We start from the raw sequence: 24,400 nt of genomic DNA, 5'->3' as shown, positions 1-24,400 counted from the left end.
TACCACTGAGATGGAGGTAGTCCATCCTACGGTGGTTTTAGAAACTCTACCACTGAGATCTCTCCATCCTACCCTACGGTGGTTTTAGAAACTCTACCACTGAGATGGAGGTAGTACCCTCGGTGGTTTTAGAAACTCTACCACTGAGATGGAGGTAGTACCCTCGATGGTTTTAGAAACTCTACCACTGAGATGGAGGTAGTACCCTCCCGGTGGTTTTAGAAACTCTACCACTGAGATCTCTAGAACCCTACGGTGGTTTCTAGAAACTCTACCACTGAGATGGAGGTCCATACCCTCGGTCTCTTTCCAGAAACTCTCCCACTGAGATCCATCCTAGTACCCTACGATCTCTAGAAACCTACCACTCTCTTCCTGGCCTAGTACCCACGGTGGTTTGAATGCCTCTACCACTGAGATGGAGGTATCTACGGTCTCTTTTGGAAACTCTACCATCTCTACCATCTCTCTCCATCCTACTCCCTCTCTCTCTCTCCATCCTACACTCTCTCCCTCTCTCTCTCTCTCCATCCTACACTCTCTCCCTCTCTCTCTCCATCCTACTCCCTCTCTCTCTCTCCATCCTACTCCCTCTCTCTCTCTCCATCCTACTCCCTCTCTCTCTCCATCCTACTCCCTCTCTCTCTCTCCATCCTACTCCCTCTCTCTCTCTCCATCCTACACTCTCTCCCTCTCTCTCTCTCTCCATCCTACTCTCTCTCTCTCCATCCTACACTCTCTCCCACTCTCTCTCTCTCCATCATTACTCTCTCTCTCTCTCCATCCTACACTCTCTCCCTCTCTCTCTCCATCCTACTCTCCATCTCTCTCTCCATCCTACTCTCCCTCTCTCTCTCATCCTACTCCCTCTCTCTCTCTCCATCCTACACTCTCTCCCTCTCTCTCTCCATCCTACTCCCTCTCTCTCTCCATCCTACTCCCTGTCTCTCTCTCCATCCTACTCTCTCTCTCTCTCTCTCCATCCTACACTCTCTCCCTCTCTCTCTCCATCCTACTCTCCCTCTCTCTCTCCATCCTAGTCTCTCACTCTCTCTCCATCCTACTCTCCCTCTCTCTCTCTATCCTACTCCCTCTCTCTCTCCATCCTACTCTCTCTCTCTCTCCATCCTACACTCTCGCCCTCTCTCTCCATCCTACTCTCCCTCTCTCTCTCCATCCTACTCTCCCTCTCTCTCTCCATCCTACTCTCTCACTCTCTCTCCATCCTACTCTCCCTCTCTCTCTCCATCCTACTCCCTCTCTCTCTCCATCCTACTCTCTCTCTCTCTCTCCATCCTACTCTCTCTCTCTCTCTCCATCCTACTCTCTCTCTCTCCATCCTACACTCTCTCTCTCTCTCCATCCTACTCTCCCTCTCTCTCTCCATCCTACTCTCCCTCTCTCTCCCCATCCTACTCTCCCTCTCTCTCTCTCCATCCTCCCTCTCTCTCTCTCCATCCTACTCTCCCTCTCTCTCTCCATCCTACTCTCCCTCTCTCTCTCCATCCTACTCCCTCTCTCTCTCTCCATCCTACTCTCTCTCTCTCTCCATCCTACACTCTCTCTCTCTCCATCCTCCTCTCCCTCTCTCTCTCCATCCTACTCCCTCTCTATCTCTCCATCCTACTCTCTCTCTCTCTCTCCATCCTACACTCTCTCTCTCTCCATCCTCCTCTCCCTCACTCTCTCCATCCTACTCTCTCTCTTCCTGTGCCTAGTCCAGAGCCCTTGGAATGCTTCCCTCCCTCAGCTAAATGGATCTGAGGTGTGTGCTTCTCTCTCTCTCTCTACCCACTCCCCTCTCTCTCTCTCTACCCACTCCCCTCTCTCTGTCTCTCTCTGTCTCTCTCTCCTCTCTCTCTCTCTCTCTCTCTCTGTCTCTCTCTCTCTCTCTGTCTCTCTCTCTGTCTCTCTCTCTCTCTCTCTCTCTCTCTCTCTCTCTCTCTCTCTCTCTCTCTCTCTCTCTCTCTCTCTCTCTCTCTCTCTGTCTCTCTCTGTCTCTCTCTCTGTCTCTCTCTCTCTCTCTCTCTCTCTCTCTCTCTCTCTCTCTCTCTCTCTCTCTCTCTCTCTCTCTCTCTCTCTCTCAGTCTCTCTCTGTCTCTCTCTCTGTCTCTCTCTCTGTCTCTCTCTCTGTCTCTCAAATTCAAATTCAAGCTGCTTTATTGGCATGAAAAACATTGAAAAACATTGTGTCAATATAAAAAATAACAAATAATAATATAAAATGGTAGTAAATAATAATACACAATTAAATACAAAAATAACAACAATCTGTCTGTCTGTCTGTCTGTCTGTCTGTCTGTCTGCCTGTCTGCCTGCGTGCGTGTGTGTGTGTGTGTGTGTGTGTCTGTCTGTGTGTGTGTAACGGCATTCTTCCTCCTCTTCTGAGGAGGAGTAGCGAGAAGGATCGGAGGACCAATGCACGTTTATTTTAAGACATAATGAAATACAAAACAATAAACGTGAACATGAAGGAAAACCGAAACAGGACCGTGTGGCAATAAACACTCACACGGAAACAAACACCCACAAACCAACAGTGAAACCCAGGCTACCTGTATGTTTCTCAATCAGAGACAACTAACGACACCTGCCTCTGATCGAGAACCATATGAGACCGTACTCAAAACCCCAACATAGAAAAACACACATAGACTGCCCACCCCAACTCACGCCCTGACCATACTAAATAAAGACAAAACAAAGGAAATAAAGGTCAGAACGTGACAGTGTGTCTGTCTGTCTATATGTCTGTCTGTCTATATGTCTGTCTGTCTATATGTCTGTCTATATGTCTGTCTGTCTATATGTCTGTCTGTCTATATGTCTGTCTGTCTATGTGTCTGTCTGTCTATATGTCTGTCTGTCTATATGTATGTCTGTCTATATGTCTGTCTGTCTATATGTCTGTCTGTCTATATGTCTGTCTGTCTGTCTGTCTATATGTCTGTCTGTCTATGTGTCTGTCTGTCTATATGTATGTCTGTCTATATGTCTGTCTGTCTATATGTCTGTCTGTCTATATGTCTGTCTGTCTATATGTCTGTCTGTCTGTCTGTCTATATGTCTGTCTGTCTATGTGTCTGTCTGTCTATATGTCTGTCTGTATATATGTCTGTCTGTCTATATGTCTGTCTGTCTATATGTCTGTCTGTCTATGTGTCTGTCTGTCTATATGTCTGTCTGTCTATGTGTCTGTCTGTCTATATGTCTGTCTGTCTATATGTCTGTCTGTCTATGTGTCTGTCTGTCTATATGTCTGTCTGTCTATATGTCTGTCTGTCTATATGTCTGTCTGTCTATGTGTCTGTCTGTCTATATGTCTGTCTGTCTATATGTCTGTCTGTCTATATGTCTGTCTGTCTATATGTCTGTCTGTCTATGTGTCTGTCTGTCTATATGTCTGTCTGTCTATGTGTCTGTCTGTCTATGTGTCTGTCTGTCTATATGTCTGTCTGTCTATGTGTCTATATGTCTATATGTCTGTCTGTCTATGTGTCTGTCTGTCTATATGTATGTCTGTCTATGTGTCTGTCTGTCTATGTGTCTATATGTCTATATGTCTGTCTGTCTATATGTCTATGTGTCTGTCTATATGTCTGTCTGTCTATGTGTCTGTCTGTCTATGTGTCTGTCTGTCTATATGTCTGTCTGTCTATATGTCTGTCTGTCTGTCTGTCTGTCTATGTGTCTGTCTATATGTCTGTCTGTCTATATGTCTGTCTGTCTATGTGTCTGTCTGTCTATATGTCTGTCTGTCTATATGTCTGTCTGTCTATGTGTCTGTCTGTCTATATGTCTGTCTGTCTATGTGTCTATGTGTCTGTATGTCTATATGTCTGTCTGTCTATATGTGTCAATATGTCTATATGTCTGTCTGTCTATGTGTCTGTCTGTCTATGTGTCTATATGTCTATATGTCTGTCTGTCTATATGTCTGTCTGGCTATATGTCTGTCTGTCTATGTGTCTGTCTGTCTATATGTCTGTCTATGTGTCTGTCTGTCTATGTGTCTGTCTGTCTATGTGTCTATATGTCTATATGTCTGTCTGTCTATATGTCTGTCTGTCTATGTGTGTCTGTCTGTCTATGTGTCTGTCTGTCTATGTGTCTGTCTGTCTATATGTCTATGTGTCTGTCTGTCTATATGTCTATCTGTCTATGTGTCTGTCTGTCTATGTGTCTGTCTGTCTATGTGCAATTTGTAAGTCGCTCTGGATAAGAGCGTCTGCTAAATGACTTAAATGTAAATGTCTGTCTGTCTATATGTCTGTCTGTCTATATGTCTGTCTGTCCTATATGACAGACAGACAGACAGACAGACAGACAGACAGACAGACAGACAGACAGACAGACAGACAGACAGACAGACAGACAGACAGACAGACAGACAGACAGACAGACAGACAGTAGAACCACACTCACCACTATAAGGTTCCACATGCGAGCGGCCTCGGCCACCAAAGTGGACACAGAGCTGCAGCCGGGCATCAGGACCATCTTGATGGGCTCGGTGTAGAGCAGGTCATACAGGAGCTTGGTGGCTTCACCTGGATCACACTGTAGGGAACAGAGGAAGACAAACTATTTAATGGTAAACCATCTAATCACACTGCATGTGGAACAGAGGAATAGTAAATAAAGGAGGAATAAGGGAGAGGGATAGAGACGGGGAATAAAGGAGACGGATAGAGACGGGGAATAAGGGAGAGGGATAGAGACGGGGAATAAAGGAGAGGGATAGAGACGGGGAATAAAGGAGAGGGATAGAGACGGGGAATAAAGGAGAGGGATAGAGACGGGGATAAGGAGAGGGATAGAGACGGGGAATAAAGGAGAGGGATAGAGACGGGGAATAAAGGAGAGGGATAGAGACGGGGAATAAAGGAGAGGGATAGAGACGGGGAATAAGGGAGAGGGATAGAGACGGGGAATAAGGGAGAGGGATAGAGACGGGGAATAAGGGAGAGGGATAGAGACGGGGAATAAAGGAGAGGGATAGAGACGGGGAATAAGGGAGAGGGATAGAGACGGGGAATAAGATAGCGGAATAAGGGACGGGGAATAAGGGAGAGGGATAGAGACGGGGAATAAGGGAGAGGGATAGAGAAGGGGAATAAGGAGAGGGGATAGAGACGGGGAATAAAGGAGAGGGATAGAGACGGGGAATAAGGGAGAGGGATAGAGACGGGGAATAAGGGAGAGGGATAGAGATGGGGAATAAAGGAGAGGGATAGAGAAGGGGAATAAAGGAGAGGGTTAGAGAGCGGAATAAGATAGCGGAATAAGGGAAGGGGATAAGGGAGAGGGATAGAGGCGGGGAATAAAGGAGAGGATAAAGAAGGGAATAAGGAGAGGGATAGAGACGGGGAATAAAGGAGAGGGGATAGAGACGGGGAATAAGGGAGAGGGATAAGGGAAGGGGAATAAGGGAGAGGGATAGAGACGGGGAATAAGGGAGAGGGATAGAGACGGGGAATAAGGGGAGAGGGATAGATAAGCAGAGTAAGATAGGGAATAAGGGAGAGGGATAGAGACAGGGAATAAGGGAGAGGGATAGAGACGGGGAATAAAGGGAGGGATAGAGACGGGGAATATGGGAGAGGGATAGAGACGGGGAATAAAGGAGAGGGATAGAAACGGGGAATAAGGGAGAGGGATAGAGACGGGAATAAAGGGAGAGGGATAGAGACGGGGAATAAGGGAGAGGGATAGAGACGGGGAATAAGGGAGAGGGATAGAGACGGGGAATAAGGGAGAGGGATAGAGACGGGGAATAAGGGAGAGGGATAGAGACGGGGAATAAAGGAGAGGGATAGAGATGGGGAATAAGGGAGAGGGATAGAGACGGGGAATAAAGGAGAGGGATAGAGACGGGGAATAAGGGAGAGGGATAGAGACGGGGAATAAAGGAGAGGGATAGAGACGGGGAATAAGGGAGAGGGATAGAGACGGGGAATAAGATAGCGGAATAAGGGAAGGGGATAAGGGAGAGGGATAGAGGCGGGGAATAAGGGAGAGGGATAGAGAAGCGGAATAAGGGAGAGGGGTTGAGAAGCGGAATAAGATAGCGGAATAAGGGAAGGGGATAAGTGAGAGGGATAGGTACAGGGAATAAGGGAGAGGGATAGAGACTGGGAATAAGGGAGAGGGATAGAGAAGCGGAATAAAGGAGAGGGATAGAGAAGCGGAATAAAGGAGAGGGGTTAAGAAGCGGAATAAGATAGCGGAATAAGGGAAGGGGATAAGGGAGAGGGATAGAGACGGGGAATAAGGGAGAGGGATAGAGATAGAGAACGGAATAAGGTAGAGGGATAGATAAGCAGAGTAAGATAGCGGAATAAGGGAGAGGGATAGAGACGGGGAATAAGGGAGAGGGATAGAGACGGGGAATAAGGGAGAGGGATAGAGAACGGAATAAGGGAGAGGGATAGATAAGCAGAGTAAGATAGTGGAATAAGGGAGAGGGATAGAGAAGCAGAATAAGGGAGAGGGGTTGATAAGCGGAATAAGATAGCGGAATAAGGGAAAGGGATAGAGACGGGGAATAAGGGAGAGGGATAGAGACGGGGAATAAGGGAGAGGGGTTGAGAAGCGGAATAAGGGAGAGGGGTTGAGAAGCGGAATAAGGGAAGGGGATAAGGGAGAGGGATAGAAGGGGAAGAAGGGAGAGGGATAGAGGAGGGGAATAAGGAAGAGGGATAGAGAAGCAGAATAAGGGAGAGAGATAGAGGGGGAAGAAGGGAGAGAGATAGAGGGGGAAGAAGGGAGAGAGATAGAGGGGGAAGAAGGGTGAGGGATAGAGGGGGTATTAGGGAGAGGGACAGAGGAGGGGAATAAGGGAGAGGGATAGAGAAGCAGAATAAGGGAGAGAGATAGAGAAGCGGAATAAGGGAGAGGGATAGAGGGGGAATTAGGGAGAGGGATGGAAAAGGGGGGAGTGGGTGAGGCAGAGGGGGAATAAAGGAGAAAGAGGGAGATGGAGAAAGAGGGGAGAGGGAAAGGGAGAAATGGGGTGAGAAAGATGGGTGAGGGAGAGGAGAAAGGGAGGGAGAAAGAGGGGAGAGGGAGAAAGAGGGGAGAGGGAGAGGAGAAAGGGAGGGAGGGAGGAAGAGGGGTGAGGGAGAGGAGAAAGGGGGGAGAAAGAGGGGAGAGGGAGAAAGGGAGGGAGAAAGAGGGGAGGGAGAGGAGAATGGGAGGGAGGGAGAAAGAGGGGAGAGGGAGAGGTGAAAGGGAGGGAGAAAGGGAGGGGGAAAGAGGGTGAGGGAGAGGGTGAGGGAGTGTGGGGATAGAGAGATGAAGAGGAAGAGGTTGCAAGGGGAGAATGGGATAGAGGAGAGGGGAGGTAGAGTGGGAAAGCAATGGGGGTAGAAGGGGAGGGAGGGATGGGGGTAGAGAGAGAGAGAGAGAGAGAGAGAGAGAGAGAGAGAGAGAGAGAGACAGAGAGAGAGAGAGAGAGAGAGAGAGAGAGAGAGAGAGAGAGAGAGAGAGAAGTCGGTTTAGGGAGAAATTGAGGTAGACTGATTACATACGGCACCCCGCAAAAAAACCATACAAGTGCTATTTGTATGTTAAACTGTGGAGAGATTGAGCGGGTCAGTGATTCATTTCACACTAGTCTGCACACAACAACACCAATAAACAGGAAGAGCCCAGAGACGAGGTGAGGCACATCCCAAGGACACCTGATATTGATACACTATGCCCTATGTATAGGGCTGTGGCCAAAAGTGACGCACTATCTATGGGCCCTGCCCAAAAGTAGTCCACTATATATAGGGAATAGGGCCCTGATCTAAAGTAGTGCACTATATAGGGAATAGGGTGCCATTTGGGATGCATTCTGTGACTGCACCATTGAATAGTGCACTGGATCAAACAGTAGTCTCACTGGGAATATATTCTGGTCGACAGCAAATAGAGATAAATGACTTCAAACTGATGACACAGAGGAACCTGATTTTGTTTGATTTTTTGTGATCGTTCAAATTGAGTTAGCAGTCGCTCTGGATAAGAGCGTCTGCTAAATGACTTAAATGTCAAATGTAAATGCAGTGGGCCCGAGGCAACAGATTTCCCCCTTCCTTAACCACAGTGTTGCCTGTAATCACAGAGTGCCAAATGGCATACTGTACTATTCCCTATATAGGGCACTAATTTAGACCAGAGCCCTATGGAATCATATTCCCAATATAGTGCACTACTTTAGACCAGAGCCATATTCCCTATATAGTGCACTACTTTAGACCAGAGCCCTATTCCCTATATAGTACACTACTTTAGACCAGAGCCCTATTCCCTATATAGTGCACTACTTTAGACCAGAGCCCTATTCCCTATATAGTGCACTACTTTAGACCAGAGCCCTATTCCCTATATAGTGCACTACTTTAGGCCAGAGCCCTATTCCCTATATAGTGCACTACTTTAGACCAGAGCCCTATGGAATCCTATTCCCTATATAGTGCACTACTTTAGACCAGAGCCCTATGGAATCCTATTCCCTATATAGTGCACTACTTTAGACCAGAGCCCTATGGAATCCTATTCCCTATATAGTGCACTACTTTTGACCAGACCAGAGCCCTATGCACACTGGTCAAAAGCAGTGCACTATACAGCATAGGCTCCCATTTAGGACGCAACCCAGTTCATTTTTATGAAGTGGGAGAAGTCAATGGTCAAATCCTCTAGCTAGTATATCCATGTATTCCTTTCCATCGTAAAGCCCCTCCTCATGTCCACACTAAACCCATTCCACGTGAAAGACACATCGGTAATGTGACATCATTGGGCCCAATTATGAGCAAGGGGAAGGGTTAAACTGACTGCTGGAATTTATCACCAAAAGACACCTTATTCCCTAAACCTACACAGTGTCCAAAGTATAGCAATTTTGGGATACAGGCCAAGGCGAGCCTACACGTGATTGCGATTCGTTTTGTTTGGCACGCTGGTCAATAGTAAGAACTCCAAATAAGAAATGGAAGAGCTAACCCCACCCACCCAGTCACAATCAGTTCAGAGTAACCCCACCCACCCAGTCACAATCAGTTCAGAGTAACCCCACCCACCCAGTCACAATCAGTTCAGACTAACCCCACCCACCCAGTCACAATCAGTTCAGAGTAACCCCACCCACCCAGTCACAATCAGTTCAGAGTAACCCCACCCACCCAGTCACAATCAGTTCAGACTAACCCCACCCACCCAGTCACAATCAGTTCAGAGTAACCCCACCCACCCAGTCACAATCAGTTCAGACTAACCCCACCCACCCAGTCACAATCAGTTCAGGCTAACCTCACCCACCCAGTCACAATCAGTTCAGAGTAACCCCACCCACCCAGTCACAATCAGTTCAGGCTAACCCCACCCACCCAGTCACAATCAGTTCAGGCTAACCTCACCCACCCAGTCACAATCAGTTCAGAGTAACCCCACCCACCCAGTCACAATCAGTTCAGAGTAACCCCACCCACCCAGTCACAATCAGTTCAGACTGACCCCACCCACCCAGTCACAATCAGTTCAGACTAACCCCACCCACCCAGTCACAATCAGTTCAGACTAACCCCACCCACCCAGTCACAATCAGTTCAGACTAACCCCACCCACCCAGTCACAATCAGTTCAGAGTAACCCCACCCACCCAGTCACAATCAGTTCAGACTGACCCCACCCCCCCAGGCACAATCAGTTCAGACTAACCCCACCCACCCAGTCACAATCAGTTCAGAGTAACCCCACCCACCCAGTCACAATCAGTTCAGACTAACCCCACCCACCCAGTCACAATCAGTTCAGACTAACCCCACCCACCCAGTCACAATCAGTTCAGAGTAACCCCACCCACCCAGTCACAATCAGTTCAGACTAACCCCACCCACCCAGTCACAATCAGTTCAGACTAACCCCACCCACCCAGTCACAATCAGTTCAGACTAACCCCACCCACCCAGTCACAATCAGTTCAGGCTAACCTCACCCACCCAGTCACAATCAGTTCAGGCTAACCCCACCCACCCAGTCACAATCAGTTCAGGCTAACCCCACCCACCCAGTCACAATCAGTTCAGGCTAACCTCACCCACCCAGTCACAATCAGTTCAGAGTAACCCCACCCACCCAGTCACAATCAGTTCAGAGTAACCCCACCCACCCAGTCACAATCAGTTCAGACTGACCCCACCCACCCAGTCACAATCAGTTCAGACTAACCCCACCCACCCAGTCACAATCAGTTCAGACTAACCCCACCCACCCAGTCACAATCAGTTCAGACTAACCCCACCCACCCAGTCACAATCAGTTCAGAGTAACCCCACCCACCCAGTCACAATCAGTTCAGACTGACCCCACCCACCCAGTCACAATCAGTTCAGACTAACCCCACCCACCCAGTCACAATCAGTTCAGGCTAACCCCACCCACCCAGTCACAATCAGTTCAGACTAACCCCACCCACCCAGTCACAATCAGTTCAGAGTAACCCCACCCACCCAGTCACAATCAGTTCAGACTAACCCCACCCACCCAGTCACAATCAGTTCAGGCTAACCTCACCCACCCAGTCACAATCAGTTCAGAGTAACCCCACCCACCCAGTCACAATCAGTTCAGGCTAACCCCACCCACCCAGTCACAATCAGTTCAGGCTAACCTCACCCACCCAGTCACAATCAGTTCAGAGTAACCCCACCCACCCAGTCACAATCAGTTCAGACTAACCCCACCCACCCAGTCACAATCAGTTCAGACTAACCCCACCCACCCTGTCACAATCAGTTCAGGCTAACCCCACCCACCCTGTCACATTCAGTTCAGGCTAACCCCACCCACCCTGTCACAATCAGTTCAGACTAACCCCACCCACCCAGTCACAATCAGTTCAGACTAACCCCACCCACCCAGTCACAATCAGTTCAGAGTAACCCCACCCACCCAGTCACAATCAGTTCAGACTGACCCCACCCACCCAGTCACAATCAGTTCAGACTAACCCCACCCACCCAGTCACAATCAGTTCAGGCTAACCCCACCCTGTAACAATCAGTTCAGACTAACCCCACCCACCCAGTCACAATCAGTTCAGGCTAACCCCACCCAGTCACAATCAGTTCAGACTAACCCCACCCACCCAGTCACAATCGGTTCAGGCTAACCCCACCCAGTCACAATCAGTTCAGACTAACCCCACCCACCCAGTCACAATCAGTTCAGGCTAACCCCACCCACCCAGTCACAATCAGTTCAGGCTAACCCCACCCACCCAGTCACAATCAGTTCAGGCTAACCCCACCCACCCAGTCACAATCAGTTCAGGCTAACCCCACCCACCCAGTCACAATCAGTTCAGAGTAACCCCACCCACCCAGTAACAATCAGTTCGTTTTGTTTGGAACGTTGGTCAATAGTAAGAACTCCAAATAAGAAATGGAAGAGCTAACCCCACCCACCCAGTCACAATCAGTTCAGAATAACCCCACCCACCCAGTCACAATCAGTTCAGACTAACCCCACCCACCCAGTCACAATCAGTTCAGGCTAACCCCACCCACCCAGTCACAATCAGTTCAGAGTAACCCCACCCACCCAGTCACAATCAGTTCAGACTGACCCCACCCACCCAGTCACAATCAGTTCAGGCTAACCCCACCCACCCAGTCACAATCAGTTCAGGCTAACCCCACCCACCCAGTCACAATCAGTTCAGACTAACCCTACCCACCCTGTCACAATCAGTTCAGACTAACCCCACCCACCCAGTCACAATCAGTTCAGGCTAACCCCACCCACCCAGTCACAATCAGTTCAGGCTAACCCCACCCACCCAGTCACAATCAGTTCAGACTAACCCCACCCACCCTGTCACAATCAGTTCAGACTAACCCCACCCACCCAGTCACAATCAGTTCAGACTGACCCCACCCACCCAGTCACAATCAGTTCAGGCTAACCCCACCCACCCAGTCACAATCAGTTCAGGCTAACCCCACCCACCCAGTCACAATCAGTTCAGACTAACCCCACCCACCCAGTCACAATCAGTTCAGACTAACCCCACCCACCCAGTCACAATCAGTTCAGGCTAACCCCACCCACCCAGTCACAATCAGTTCAGACTGACCCCACCCACCCAGTCACAATCAGTTCAGACTAACCCCACCCACCCTGTCACAATCAGTTCAGGCTAACCCCACCCACCCTGTCACAATCAGTTCAGGCTAACCCCACCCACCCTGTCACAATCAGTTCAGGCTAACCCCACCCACCCTGTCACAATCAGTTCAGGCTAACCCCACCCACCCTGTCACAATCAGTTCAGACTAACCCCACCCACCCAGTCACAATCAGTTCAGACTGACCCCACCCACCCAGTCACAATCAGTTCAGACTAACCCCACCCACCCAGTCACAATCAGTTCAGGCTAACCCCACCCACCCAGTCACAATCAGTTCAGACTAACCCCACCCACCCAGTCACAATCAGTTCAGACTAACCCCACCCACCCTGTCACAATCAGTTCAGGCTAACCCCACCCACACTGTCACAATCAGTTCAGGCTAACCCCACCCACCCTGTCACAATCAGTTCAGGCTAACCCCACCCACCCTGTCACAATCAGTTCAGGCTAACCCCACCCACCCTGTCACAATCAGTTCAGACTAACCCCACCCACCCAGTCACGATCAGTTCAGACTAACCCTACCCACCCAGTCACAATCAGTTCAGACTAACCCCACCCACCCAGTCACAATCAGTTCAGACTAACCCCACCCACCAAGTCACAATCAGTTCAGACTAACCCCACCCACCCAGTCACAATCAGTTCAGACTAACCCCACCCACCCAGTCACAATCAGTTCAGACTAACCCCACCCACCAAGTCACAATCAGTTCAGACTAACCCCACCCACCCAGTCACAATCAGTTCAGACTAACCCCACCCACCCTGTCACAATCAGTTCAGGCTAACCCCACCCAGTCACAATCAGTTCAGACTAACCCCACCCACCAAGTCACAATCAGTTCAGACTAACCCCACCCACCCAGTCACAATCAGTTCAGACTAACCCCACCCACCCAGTCACAATCAGTTCAGACTAACCCCACCCAGTCACAATCAGTTCAGGCACGCCTGTTTATTCTGAGTCAGTGGCGTGATTGAGGCTCTTTGAGTCAGTGGCGTGTTTGAGGCTCTTTGAGTCAGTGATGTGTTGGGGGCTCATTGAGTGAGTGACGTGTTGGGGGCTCATTGAGTCAGTGATGTGCTTGGGGCTCTTTGAGTCAGTGACGTGTTGGGGGCTAATTGAGTCAGTGATGTGTTTGAGGCTCTTTGAGTCAGTGATGTGTTGGGGCTCATTGAGTCAGTGACGTGTTGGGGGCTCATTGAGTCAGTGATGTGTTGGGGGCTCATTGAGTCAGTGATGTGTTGGGGGCTCATTGAGTCAGTGATGTGTTGGGGCTCATTGAGTCAGTGATGTGTTGGGGCTCATTGAGTCAGTGATGTGTTGGGGCTCATTGAGTCAGTGATGTGTTGGGGGCTCATTGAGTCAGTGATGTGTTGGGGCTCATTGAGTCAGTGATGTGTTGGGGCTCATTGAGTCAGTGATGTGTTGGGGCTCATTGAGTCAGTGATGTGTTGGGGGCTCATTGAGTCAGTGATGTGTTGGGAGCTCATTGAGTCAGTGATGTGCTTGGGGGCTCATTGAGTCAGTGATGTGCTTGGGGCTCATTGAGTCAGTGATGTGCTTGGGGCTCATTGAGTCAGTGATGTGTTGGGGCTCATTGAGTCAGTGATGTGCTTGGGGCTCATTGAGTCAGTGACGTGTTGGGGCTCATTGAGTCAGTGACGTGTTGGGGGCTCATTGAGTCAGTGATGTGCTTGGGGCTCATTGAGTCAGTGGCGTGTTTGAGGCTCTTTGAGTCAGTGATGTGTTGGGGGCTCATTGAGTCAGTGATGTGCTTGGGGCTCATTGAGTCAGTGATGTACTTGGGGCTCATTGAGTCAGTGACGTGTTGGGGGCTCATTGAGTCAGTGACGTGTTGGGGGCTCATTGAGTCAGTGATGTGTTGGGGGCTCATTGAGTCAGTGATGTGTTGGGGGCTCATTGAGTCAGTGATGTGCTTGGGGCTCATTGAGTCAGTGATGTGCTTGGGGCTCATTGAGTCAGTGATGTGCTTGGGGCTCATTGAGTCAGTGGCGTGTTTGAGGCTCTTTGAGTCAGTGATGTGTTGGGGCTCGTTGAGTCAGTGATGTGCTTGGGGCTCATTGAGTCAGTGATGTGTTCGGGGCTCATTGAGTCAGTGCCGTGTTTGGGGCTCATTGAGTCAGTGATGTGTTCGGGGCTCATTGAGTCAGTGATGTGCTTGGGGCTCATTGAGTCAGTGATGTGCTTTGGGCTCATTGAGTCAGTGCCGTGTTTGGGGCTCATTGAGTCAGTGCCGTGTTTGGGGCCATTTTCAAGTCTTGACATACATTTTGAAGCTGATTTATGTCATAACTGTAACTGGGCCACTCAGGAACATTCAATATCCTCTTGGTAAGCAACTCCAGTGTATATTTGGCCTTGTGTTTTAGGTTATTGTCCTGCTGAAAGGTGAATTTGTCTCCCAGTGTCTGTTGGACAGCAGACTGAACCAGGTTTTCCTCTAGGAATGTGCATGTGCTTAGCTCTATTTTTATCAACAAAAAAACTTTGCAGTCCATGCTGATGACAAGCATGCCCATAACATGATGCCCACCACCATGGTTGAAAATATGAAGAGTGGTACTCAGGGATGTGTTGTATTGGATTTGCCCCAAACATAACGCTTTGTGTTCAGGACATACAGTTCCTTTCTTTGCCACATTTTTTGCAGTTTTACTTTCTTGCCTTTTATTGCAAATATATTTGTATTCTGTACAGGTTTCCTTCTTTCTCTGTCAAGTAGGTTAGTATTGTAGAGTAACTACAATGTTGTTGATCCATCATCAGTTTTTTCCTTTCAAAGCCATTCTTCTTTTTAAAGTCACCATTGGCATCATGATGAAATCCCTGCGCAGTTTCCTTCCTCACCGGCAACTGAGTTAGGAAGGATGCTTGTATCTTTGTCGTGACTAGGTGTATGCTCAAGGGATATTCCATGTCTGCTTTATTTATTTTTACCCATCTACCAATAGGTGCTCTTCTTTGCGAGACATTGGAAAACCTCAGTGATCTTTGTGGTTCAATCTGTGTTTGAAATGTAATGCTCGACTGAGGGACCTTACAGGGAGGTAGGCATTCAAAAATCATGTTAAACACAGACTGAGTCCATGCAACTTATTATGTTACTTGAAAAAGTTCATTCTTACTTAATTCTTACTTCTGAACTTATTTAGACTTGCCATAAAAAAAGGTGTTGAATACTGAATAACTCAAGACATTTCAGCTTTTCATGCTTTTATTAATTTGTAAAATAAATTGAAAGACATAGTTCCATTTTGACAACAAAATATAGAAAAAAGTGAAGGGGTGTGAATACTTTCTGAAGGAACTGTGTACCTGTAGAGGCTTGTGAGGATCTTAGAGGCCAAGCCAAACTCCTTCAGCCTCCTGAGGTTGAAGAGGCGCTGTTGCAACTTCTTCACCACACTGTCTACATGAAGGGACCATTTCAGGTCGTCAGTGATGTGCACGCTGAGGACCTTCAAGCTTTTGACCCTCTCCACTGCAGCCTCCTCGATGTGGATGGGGGTACTGCTTTCTCTGCTGTCTCCTGTAGTCCCCGATCAGCTCTTTCATTTTGTTGATGTTGAAGGAAAGGTTATTTTCCTGGCACCATTCCGCCAGGGCTCTCACCTCTTCCTTGTAGGCTGTCTCATCATTGTTGGTAATCAGGCCTACCACTGTTGTGTTGTCAGCAAACTTGCTGATTGAGTTGGAGATGTGCGTGGCCACAGTTATGGGTGATTAGGGAGTACAGGAGGGGGCTGAGCACGCACCCCTGTGGGGCCCCTGTGTTGAGGATCAGCTTGACAGAGGTGTTGTTGCCTACCTTCACCACTTGGGGTCGGCCCATCAGGAAATCCAGGACCCAGTTGCACAGGGAAGGATTCATAGAGTGTAAAACATATGGAACGAAGCCATCGATGACATCACTCCATTGTTTCCTATGAGAGTGCTCAGTGGCGCAGTTGATGATCAGGGAGTGTCATTTCAGCGTTTCAACCATCTTGCTACATGGAGGAGATTTTGGAAACATTGCATGTGCAGTTTGAGCTCCTCTAGGAAGTGACGTTGCAGGCCAGCTCAGTCCTGCCTCCTCTCATAGAGTATGTCAAGTTGACAGCCAACCGATTTACTGCAGGCTGCCATTATAATGTAAGTTATCCTTATAACTTTGTCTGTGTGTGATTTTTAAGTAATTTCTTCAACGACATACATCTGGTGAAATATAATTATTGGTAACATGATTGTGTAATATATATATATATATATACAAGAATATTGACCACGAAGATTGCCATTTCCCCATTCACTATAATGGGGGATCCTGTTTTCTGTAGACAATGCCTCCAGTACCGCGGTCGACCTTCAACTTTAAATCGTCAATGCGAGGGGCTGAGGGGCAGTCGTCCTCCCCTGGTTCAGACCCAGGATCCTGAGCTTAGTGATGAGCTTGGAAGGCACTATGGTGTTGAAGGCTGAGCTGTAGTCGATGAACAGCATTCTTACATAGTGGGAACAACATCCTATTTGCACTTCCTGATAAACCCAGTTCCCGAGTAAGTGTATACATCGATACTATGCTCAGAGGCGACCCGGAACATTTCCCAGTCCACATGATCAAAACAATCTTGAAGCACAGATTCCAATTGGTGAGACCAACGTTGAACAGTACTTACCACAGGTGCTTCCTGTTTAAGTTTCTGCGTATAGGTGGGGAGGAGCATAATGGAGGCGTGATCTGATTTTCCGAAAGTAGGGCAGGGGGGGTGCAAAGCAGTGACGATGACCGAAGACAATTAACTCGGGAGGTAATGCCGTTAGTATTTCATGGTGAAGTATTCCAGATCGGGAGAACAAAATGACTGTCTGTATTTTACCACAATCCCACCATGAGTTGTTAATCATGAAACTCTTTCACAGAGGGTTCTTTCTTCCTGTCCGCACGATGGAAGGAGAACCCCACTGGCTGAATGGACACGGACAATATGTCCGGAGAGAGTCGTGATTCCGTAAAACTGAGTATTTCACAGTCCCTGATGTCTCTCTGGAAGGAGATCCTCGCCCTGACCTTGTCTACTTTATTGTCCAGGGACTGAACCTTAGCGAGTAATATACTCTGAAGCGGTGGATGGTATGCACACTGCCTGAGTCTGACTAGGGCCCCACTTCTTCTTCTTCTCTGGCATCAGCGTTTTGGTGTAGCCCCGGGGATGTATAGAGCTGCCTCGGGTACAAACAATGAATCCAGAAAAAGTCAGAGAAAGCAAATTTCTGCTCAATTTTTGGTGAGTGACCCGGGATCTAATGTCCAAAAGTTATTTTTTTGCTGTAGGTAATAATACAATAAACTTTCTGAGCAAATCATGTATAAAAAAAAATAGCACACACAAAAAATAAACACTGCAAAGTTTGGCTAGGGAGCAATAAACAGGGAGCCCCGGTCTTTGGGTGCCATCCATGAACTGTGCAGCTGGGGCCCAACGCATCAAATCGAGTGAACCCAACAACACACACACACACACACACACACACACATAGCCTACAGAGAAAAAAAACTGTCAGCACAAACTATGTAGATATTTTTGTATTTTCAACTGTTTAGTATTGAGCACCTCTGCTTGCCTGAGTGAAGGGCTGAGACAGAGCGAGACAGAGAGATGCACAGGCACTGTGAAGCGTGCCAAATGCAGTCATTGACTTTCAGGATTTTTTAGAACGCTCCGAATGTTTAGAGTTCTACAGACTCCCGAAAGGAATGGCAAGCAGCTGTTACATATTTGGATGAAGTATCAGCGATATTGTAAAGACTCATCTGGACTGGAACAGCACAATTATTTTCCTTCACAGAGAGACGTAGACTTTCCATTATTCATATGAATAGGCTAGAGAGGAACACTTTATAAATATATAATCAAGTTCATTCTCAAGTATTGACTATTTGAAAATGGCTTGACAGTGCAGGGTTCCTTTAAATATATCAGATGATTTTATAGGGGGTCGCAAGAAGTCAATCCCGTCAATAAAACAAGACCGCTTATAAACCATCACTTAAGTGTTGCTGACAGATGGGTTACAATAAAGGCTATGGAGGCCTGGTGTGGAGAGAGAGAAAAAGAGAAAGCCAAAGAGAGAGATTCACAGGCGTTTTGATGAAGGTAATGGAGGCCTGGTGTGGAGAGAGAGAGAAAGAGAGAGCGACGGAGAGATTCACAGGCGTTTTGATGAAGGTAATGGAGGCCTGGTGTGGAGAGAGAGAGAAAGAGAGAGCGACGGAGAGATTCACAGGCGTTTTGATGAAGGTAATGGAGGCCTGGTGTGGAGAGAGAGAAAAAGAGAAAGCGAAAGAGAGATTCATGGGCGTTTTGATGAAGGTTATGAAGGCCTGGTGTGGAGAGAGAGAAAAAGAGAAAGCGAAAGAGAGATTCATGGGCGTTTTGATGAAGGTAATGGAGGCCTGGTGTGGAGAGAGAGAGAAAGAGAGAGCGACGGAGAGATTCACAGGCGTTTTGATGAAGGTAATGGAGGCCTGGTGTGGAGAGAGAGAGAAAGAGAGAGCGAGAGAGAGATGCACAGGCGTTTTGATGAAGGTAATGGAGGCCTGGTGTGGAGGTTAAACCCAATCCGTCCGATACTCACGAATAAAACGTAATCATCCTACACTTAGAAATAAAACACGATCCATCCTAAACTTAGAAATAAAACTCCATCCATCCTAAACTTAGAAATAAAACACAATCCATCCTACACTTATAAATAAAACTCCATCCATCCTACACTTAGAAATAAAACTCCATCCATCCTAAACGTATAAATAAAACTCCATCCATCCTATACTTATAAATAAAACTCCATCCATCCTAAACTTAGAAATAAAACTCCATCCATCCTAAACTTAGAAATAAAACTCCATCCATCCTAAACTTAGAAATAAAACTCCATCCATCCTAAACTTAGAAATAAAACTCCATCCATCCTAAACTTAGAAATAAAACTCCATCCATCCTAAACTTAGAAATAAAACTCCATCCATCCTAAACTTGCACTCTTTTCCATCCTAAACTTAGAAATAAAACTCCATCCAACAAGATTTAGAAATAAAACTCCATGTTCCACTGATGTCATAAAACTGCATCCATTTGTAAGTCGCTCTGAAATAAAACTCCATCCATCCTAAATGACTTAAATGTAAATGTAAATGTAAATCCTCATTGCTAATGCTCACCATCTAAATGTAACGTTATGTCCATGAATAGGTTTTGGAGAATGTTGCCCTACTTTTTACTATCAAATCAAATAAATGTCTGTGTAAACAAAAAGAGCCACTAATCCAGAGCGATACTCATGGGGAGTGTTCTCAATTATTCTAACCCCTCTCTACATAGTGCACCCTAAGCAGTCGCCGGATCCGTCAGAGCGGAGAGGTCAACTTTCACCTCATCGTGCAGCTGACTTGGATGACACTTGGACGGGCTGTGTGTGGCTGTGTAAGTGCCTATGATGGATGACTGCCCCAAACAAAGGCACTTCTTACACTTGGCTAACTACGCTGAACACTCAATAGGAGCTTACAGCAACAGGCAGGCTCACATCACCTCGCCATCCATCTGTTTCCCTGTTCAAGCAACGATAACAAGCGCACAATCTTTCCCTTTTCTTGGAGAGAAATCTGTAGCTCTCTGTTTGTATGAACCGCAGTCGTCTTGGTTACTGTTGTTATGCCAACCTCTAAACACCCCCCTTCTCCTTTCTACCCCCCACAGTATTTTGAAGTGGGGTTCCAATGCAGAGCAGTTCCAACCAATCAGAGCAATGCTCTTAGCAACACCAGCCAGTCACAGTGCATTTAACTATTTCCAGACTGTGAGTGTGGTGTGTTGGCATCTCTCACCCATGATGTGGAGGAGGGACGCAGGTGGGAGGCAGAGAGGGAGAGAGAGAGAGAGAGAGAGAGAGAGAGAGAGAGAGAGAGAGAGAGAGAGAGAGTCAGACAGAGAGAGAGAGAGAGAGAGAGAGAGAGAGAGAGAGAGAGAGAGAGAGTCCAATACTCCTAAACATATTATGCACTCTGTCTGAATATTCTGTTTATTGTTGTCAGCACTAGTAAATTCACCAGTAATTGTATTTGAATAAAGGTGTTTCTGACAGAGGCTACATAATGATGACCAATGCTCATAAGATACATTTTCTACTGAGTGATTTTAGCCCGTCTTAAAGAACATGAATCAAAGATACAGTCTATTGGCGCTCATTAAAAAAATAATGACTGAGGAAATTAGAGAAATTCCCAGTTTATTATCCCAATTATGGGATTGCACGCATGACAGATGCAGGCATGAAAGATTGCACGCATGACAGCTTGCACACATACAGACTTGGTATTCATATTACACAAAATATAGGCAAGACAAAGTTGTGATAAAAGCAAGCCATTATGACACAATGCTGTTCTACAATACGAATAACGTTCCAGTCTGAACTATTAACACAACCATAAACCACGGAAATCAGACACTTTGGATGTTTACACAGAAATCATGCAGTCAATGCATCAACCTTACATTCCTATTACACGTTGTTATACCTATAGGAACTTAAAGTGCACTTTGCCTATAGCTTAGCCTAGGCTACTCACCATGCTATTTAGTGTATTTAGTGTATCAGGCTAGGCTACTCACCATGCTACTTAGCCTAGCCTGCTAGGTTACTAATCATGCTATATAGTGCATCAGGCTAGGCTAGGCTACTCACCATGCTATTTAGTGTATCAGGCTAGGCTAAGCTACTCATCATGCTATATAGTGCATCAGGCTAGGCTAGGCTACTCACCATGCTATTTAGTGTATCAGGCTAAGCTACTCATCATGTTATTTAGTGTATCAGGCTAGGCTAAGCTACTCATCATGCTATTTAGTGTATCAGGCTAGGATAGGGTACTCATCATGCTATATAGTGCATTAAGCTAGGCTACTCACCATGCTATTTAGTGTATCAGGCTAGGCTAGGCTACTCACCATGCTATTTAGTGTATCAGGCTAGGCTAGGCTACTCACCATGCTACTTAGCCTAGCCTGCTAGGTTACTAATCATGCTATATAGTGCATCAGGCTAGGCTAGGCTACTCACCATGCTATTTAGTGTATCAGGCTAGGCTAAGCTACTCATCATGCTATATAATGTATCAGGCTAGGCTACTCACCATGCTACTTAGCCTAGCCTGCTAGGTTACTAATCATGCTATATAGTGCATCAGGCTAGGCTAGGCTACTCACCATGCTATTTAGTGTATCAGGCTAGGCTAGGCTACTCACCATGCTATTTAGTGTATCAGGCTAGGCTACGGCTACTCACCATGCTATTTAGTGTATCAGGCTAGGCTACTCACCATGCTACTTAGCCTAGCCTGCTAGGTTACTAATCATGCTATATAGTGCATCAGGCTAGGATAGGCTACTCACCATGCTATTTAGTGTATCAGGCTAGGCTAAGCTACTCATCATGCTATATAGTGCATCAGGCTAGGCTAGGCTACTCACCATGCTATTTAGTGTATCAGGCTAAGCTACTCATCATGCTATTTAGTGTATCAGGCTAGGCTAGGCTACTCACCATGCTATTTAGTGTATCAGGCTAGGCTAGGCTACTCACCATGCTATTTAGTGTATCAGGCTAAGCTACTCACCATGCTACTTAGCCAAGCCTGCTAGGTTACTCATCATGCTATTTAGTGCATCAGGCTAGGCTATGCTACTCACCATGCTATTTAGTGTATCAGAATAACAGAGGCTAGGAGGTAGGGGAAGGGGTTGTTCTGCTCGATCCCTCTCCATTTCATAAACTCACCATGCTATTTAGTGTATCAGGCTAGGCTACTCACCAGGCTATTTAGTGTATCAGGCTAGGCTACTCACCAGGCTATTTAGTGTATCAGGCTAGGCTACTCACCAGGCTATTTAGTGCATCAGGCTAGGCTACTCACCATGCTATTTAGTGTATCAGGCTAGGCTAGGCTACTCACCATGCTATTTAGTGTATCAGGCTAGGCTAGGCTACTCACCATGCTATTTAGTGTATCAGGCTAGGCTACTCACCATGCTATTTAGTGTATCAGGCTAGGCTAGGCTACTCACCATGCTATTTAGTGTATCAGGCTAGGCTAGGCTACTCACCATGCTATTTAGTGTATCAGGCTAGGCTACTCACCATGCTATTTAGTGTATCAGGCTATGCTACTCACCATGCTATTTAGTGTATCAGGCTATGCTACTCACCAGGCTATTTAGTGTATCAGGCTATGCTACTCACCATGCTATTTAGTGTATCAGGCTATGCTACTCACCAGGCTATTTAGTGTATCAGGCTAGGCTACTCACCATGCTATTTAGTGTATCAGGCTATGCTACTCACCAGGTTATTTAGTGTATCAGGCTAGGCTACTCACCATGCTATTTAGCGTATCAGGCTAGGCTATGCTACTCACCATGCTATTTAGTGTATCAGGCTATGCTACTCACCATGCTATCGTAGTGGATCAGTTCCAGCTCGTACTCCGGCAGTATATCCGTTCTCTTGTTCACCAAGTCGAGGGCCATCTGAGCGGAAGGGAGGCATGCTTGGCCCCCGGGCCAGCCTCCGCTCATCGGGAAGAGGGCGCCGATGTAGAGCTTCTTCTTGCCTAGAGCCGGGCAGGACCAAGAGAGGAGTAAAGTCAGCGAGGCAAAGATCAGTGTCTGGCCGATGATGGAGCGTCGAACCTCGGGTAGACTTTGAAAGGACACCGCCATGTTGGAAGTTTTAGAGTCTCAGAAACTTGGTTTGAAAGATGTATGCTGCTTATGTTTGAGAATTGTCTTGGTGATTAATTCTCCTCTGATATTGTTCTGCTGTAGCTGTGTCAAGAACTCTTGAAAGTTGCGTGTTTTGTCAAGACAAAATAAACTATTTATATCCCTCATTAAATAGCCAACCTATCTCAACACTAGTTCTGCTGAAGGGTAACTTTGGTTTTGGTCTGTAAAATAAATGGAACTGTTAAGTCTGAGCAACCTACACAAAATGCTGTTTTTCTGCCTCTAAATGATTCTTCATCTGTCTACACTCAACACGTGTTGGTCTCGGGACAATATTATGAGACAAATCATAATATTAACGAGACAAATCCATAGTCACCTAAACTATAAATCAATTCGGTTGGATATAATTTGCAGGTGGACGGGTATCCTCTTGCACATTTAGCGCAATCAATAGCTAACCGGGTGAAAGTTATGTAAACATTAACCGAAACAGATGTCAATTAACAGCACACGTAGGTCAGACGTCTCTTAATTCCACTTGCTCTCTCGATATCAATAACAGGTAAGAAAACGTTGCATAAGAGAATGATTTGTAGTTTGTCCTCCGCTCCGACCATACTTTGGTTCAGTATAGCGCTGTCCAGGGTACTGAAATAAAACGAGTGATTTAGCGCTGTTGCTAATATTCCAATAACATAATGTCTCTGGGGGAAAAAAATGTATAAATGGTGAAATAATTTAGAGAGAAATAGCAGTAAATCCGATGGTAACCTATACTGTTCAACAGTGGTCCTTTTAAATATCCGTCTGTCCTTGCCCTATCCAATTCCTAAAGACTCACTGCTCTCCCCGAAAGATATTGCGCTATGATATAATTAATGCGCACGTTAGGTAGTGTACACGTAGTGTAGGATTGACCGCGGCAAAACGTAAACATGTCACATTCGTCTATTCCTACCAGCTCCTCTCTCCCTCTCCTGTCTATTAACGATGTACGTGACGCTGTATCTGCATGCCGGAATTGTAAACGACAGGTAAGCAGATGACGAGAGTCGAACCCGGCTACCCTTCAGCAGTTAAAACAACCACACAAACAGTCGTGGTAGCAGGCAGCAGGGTAAATGTTAAAGCAAACAGATTCCCGAGCATAATTTATTTTTCGTTGACTGCAGCAGAGAGTGTGGGATAATACAGTGTTTCAGGTTTACAGAGCACAGAGAGAGGGAGGGGAAGAGAGAGAGAGAGAGAGAGAGAGAGAGAGAGAGAGAGAGAGAGAGAGAGAGAGAGAGAGAGAGAGAGAAGAGAGAGAGAGAGAGAGAGAGAGGAGAGGGGAAGAGAGAGAGAGAGGAGAGAGGGAGGGAAGGAGAGAGAGAGAGGGAGGGAGAGAGAGAGAGAGAGGAGAGGGGAAGAGA

At 46.9% G+C, this 24,400-nt stretch overlaps 1 protein-coding gene across 1 annotated transcript in view; it reads right to left on the bottom strand.

The window, feature by feature from the left end:
- Positions 1-24,167, bottom strand: part of LOC127909989 (gamma-aminobutyric acid type B receptor subunit 1-like) — a 187,901-nt gene extending 163,734 nt beyond the window's left edge. The window contains exons 1-2 of the mRNA XM_052472833.1: positions 22,710-24,167; positions 4,426-4,560 (exon numbers count right to left, since the gene is read on the bottom strand). Of these exons, the coding sequence (XP_052328793.1) occupies positions 4,426-4,560; positions 22,710-22,979 (405 nt within the window). The 5' untranslated portion in view covers positions 22,980-24,167. The remainder of the gene's footprint in view (positions 1-4,425; positions 4,561-22,709) is intronic.
- Positions 24,168-24,400: the final 233 nt, after the last annotated feature.

Source organism: Oncorhynchus keta, chromosome 20 (assembly GCF_023373465.1).
Source record: "Oncorhynchus keta strain PuntledgeMale-10-30-2019 chromosome 20, Oket_V2, whole genome shotgun sequence".
Lineage (NCBI taxonomy): Eukaryota > Metazoa > Chordata > Actinopteri > Salmoniformes > Salmonidae > Oncorhynchus > Oncorhynchus keta.
The sequence above is the reverse complement of the archived record's forward strand: the minus strand, read 5'-3'. Positions and strand labels throughout refer to the sequence as shown.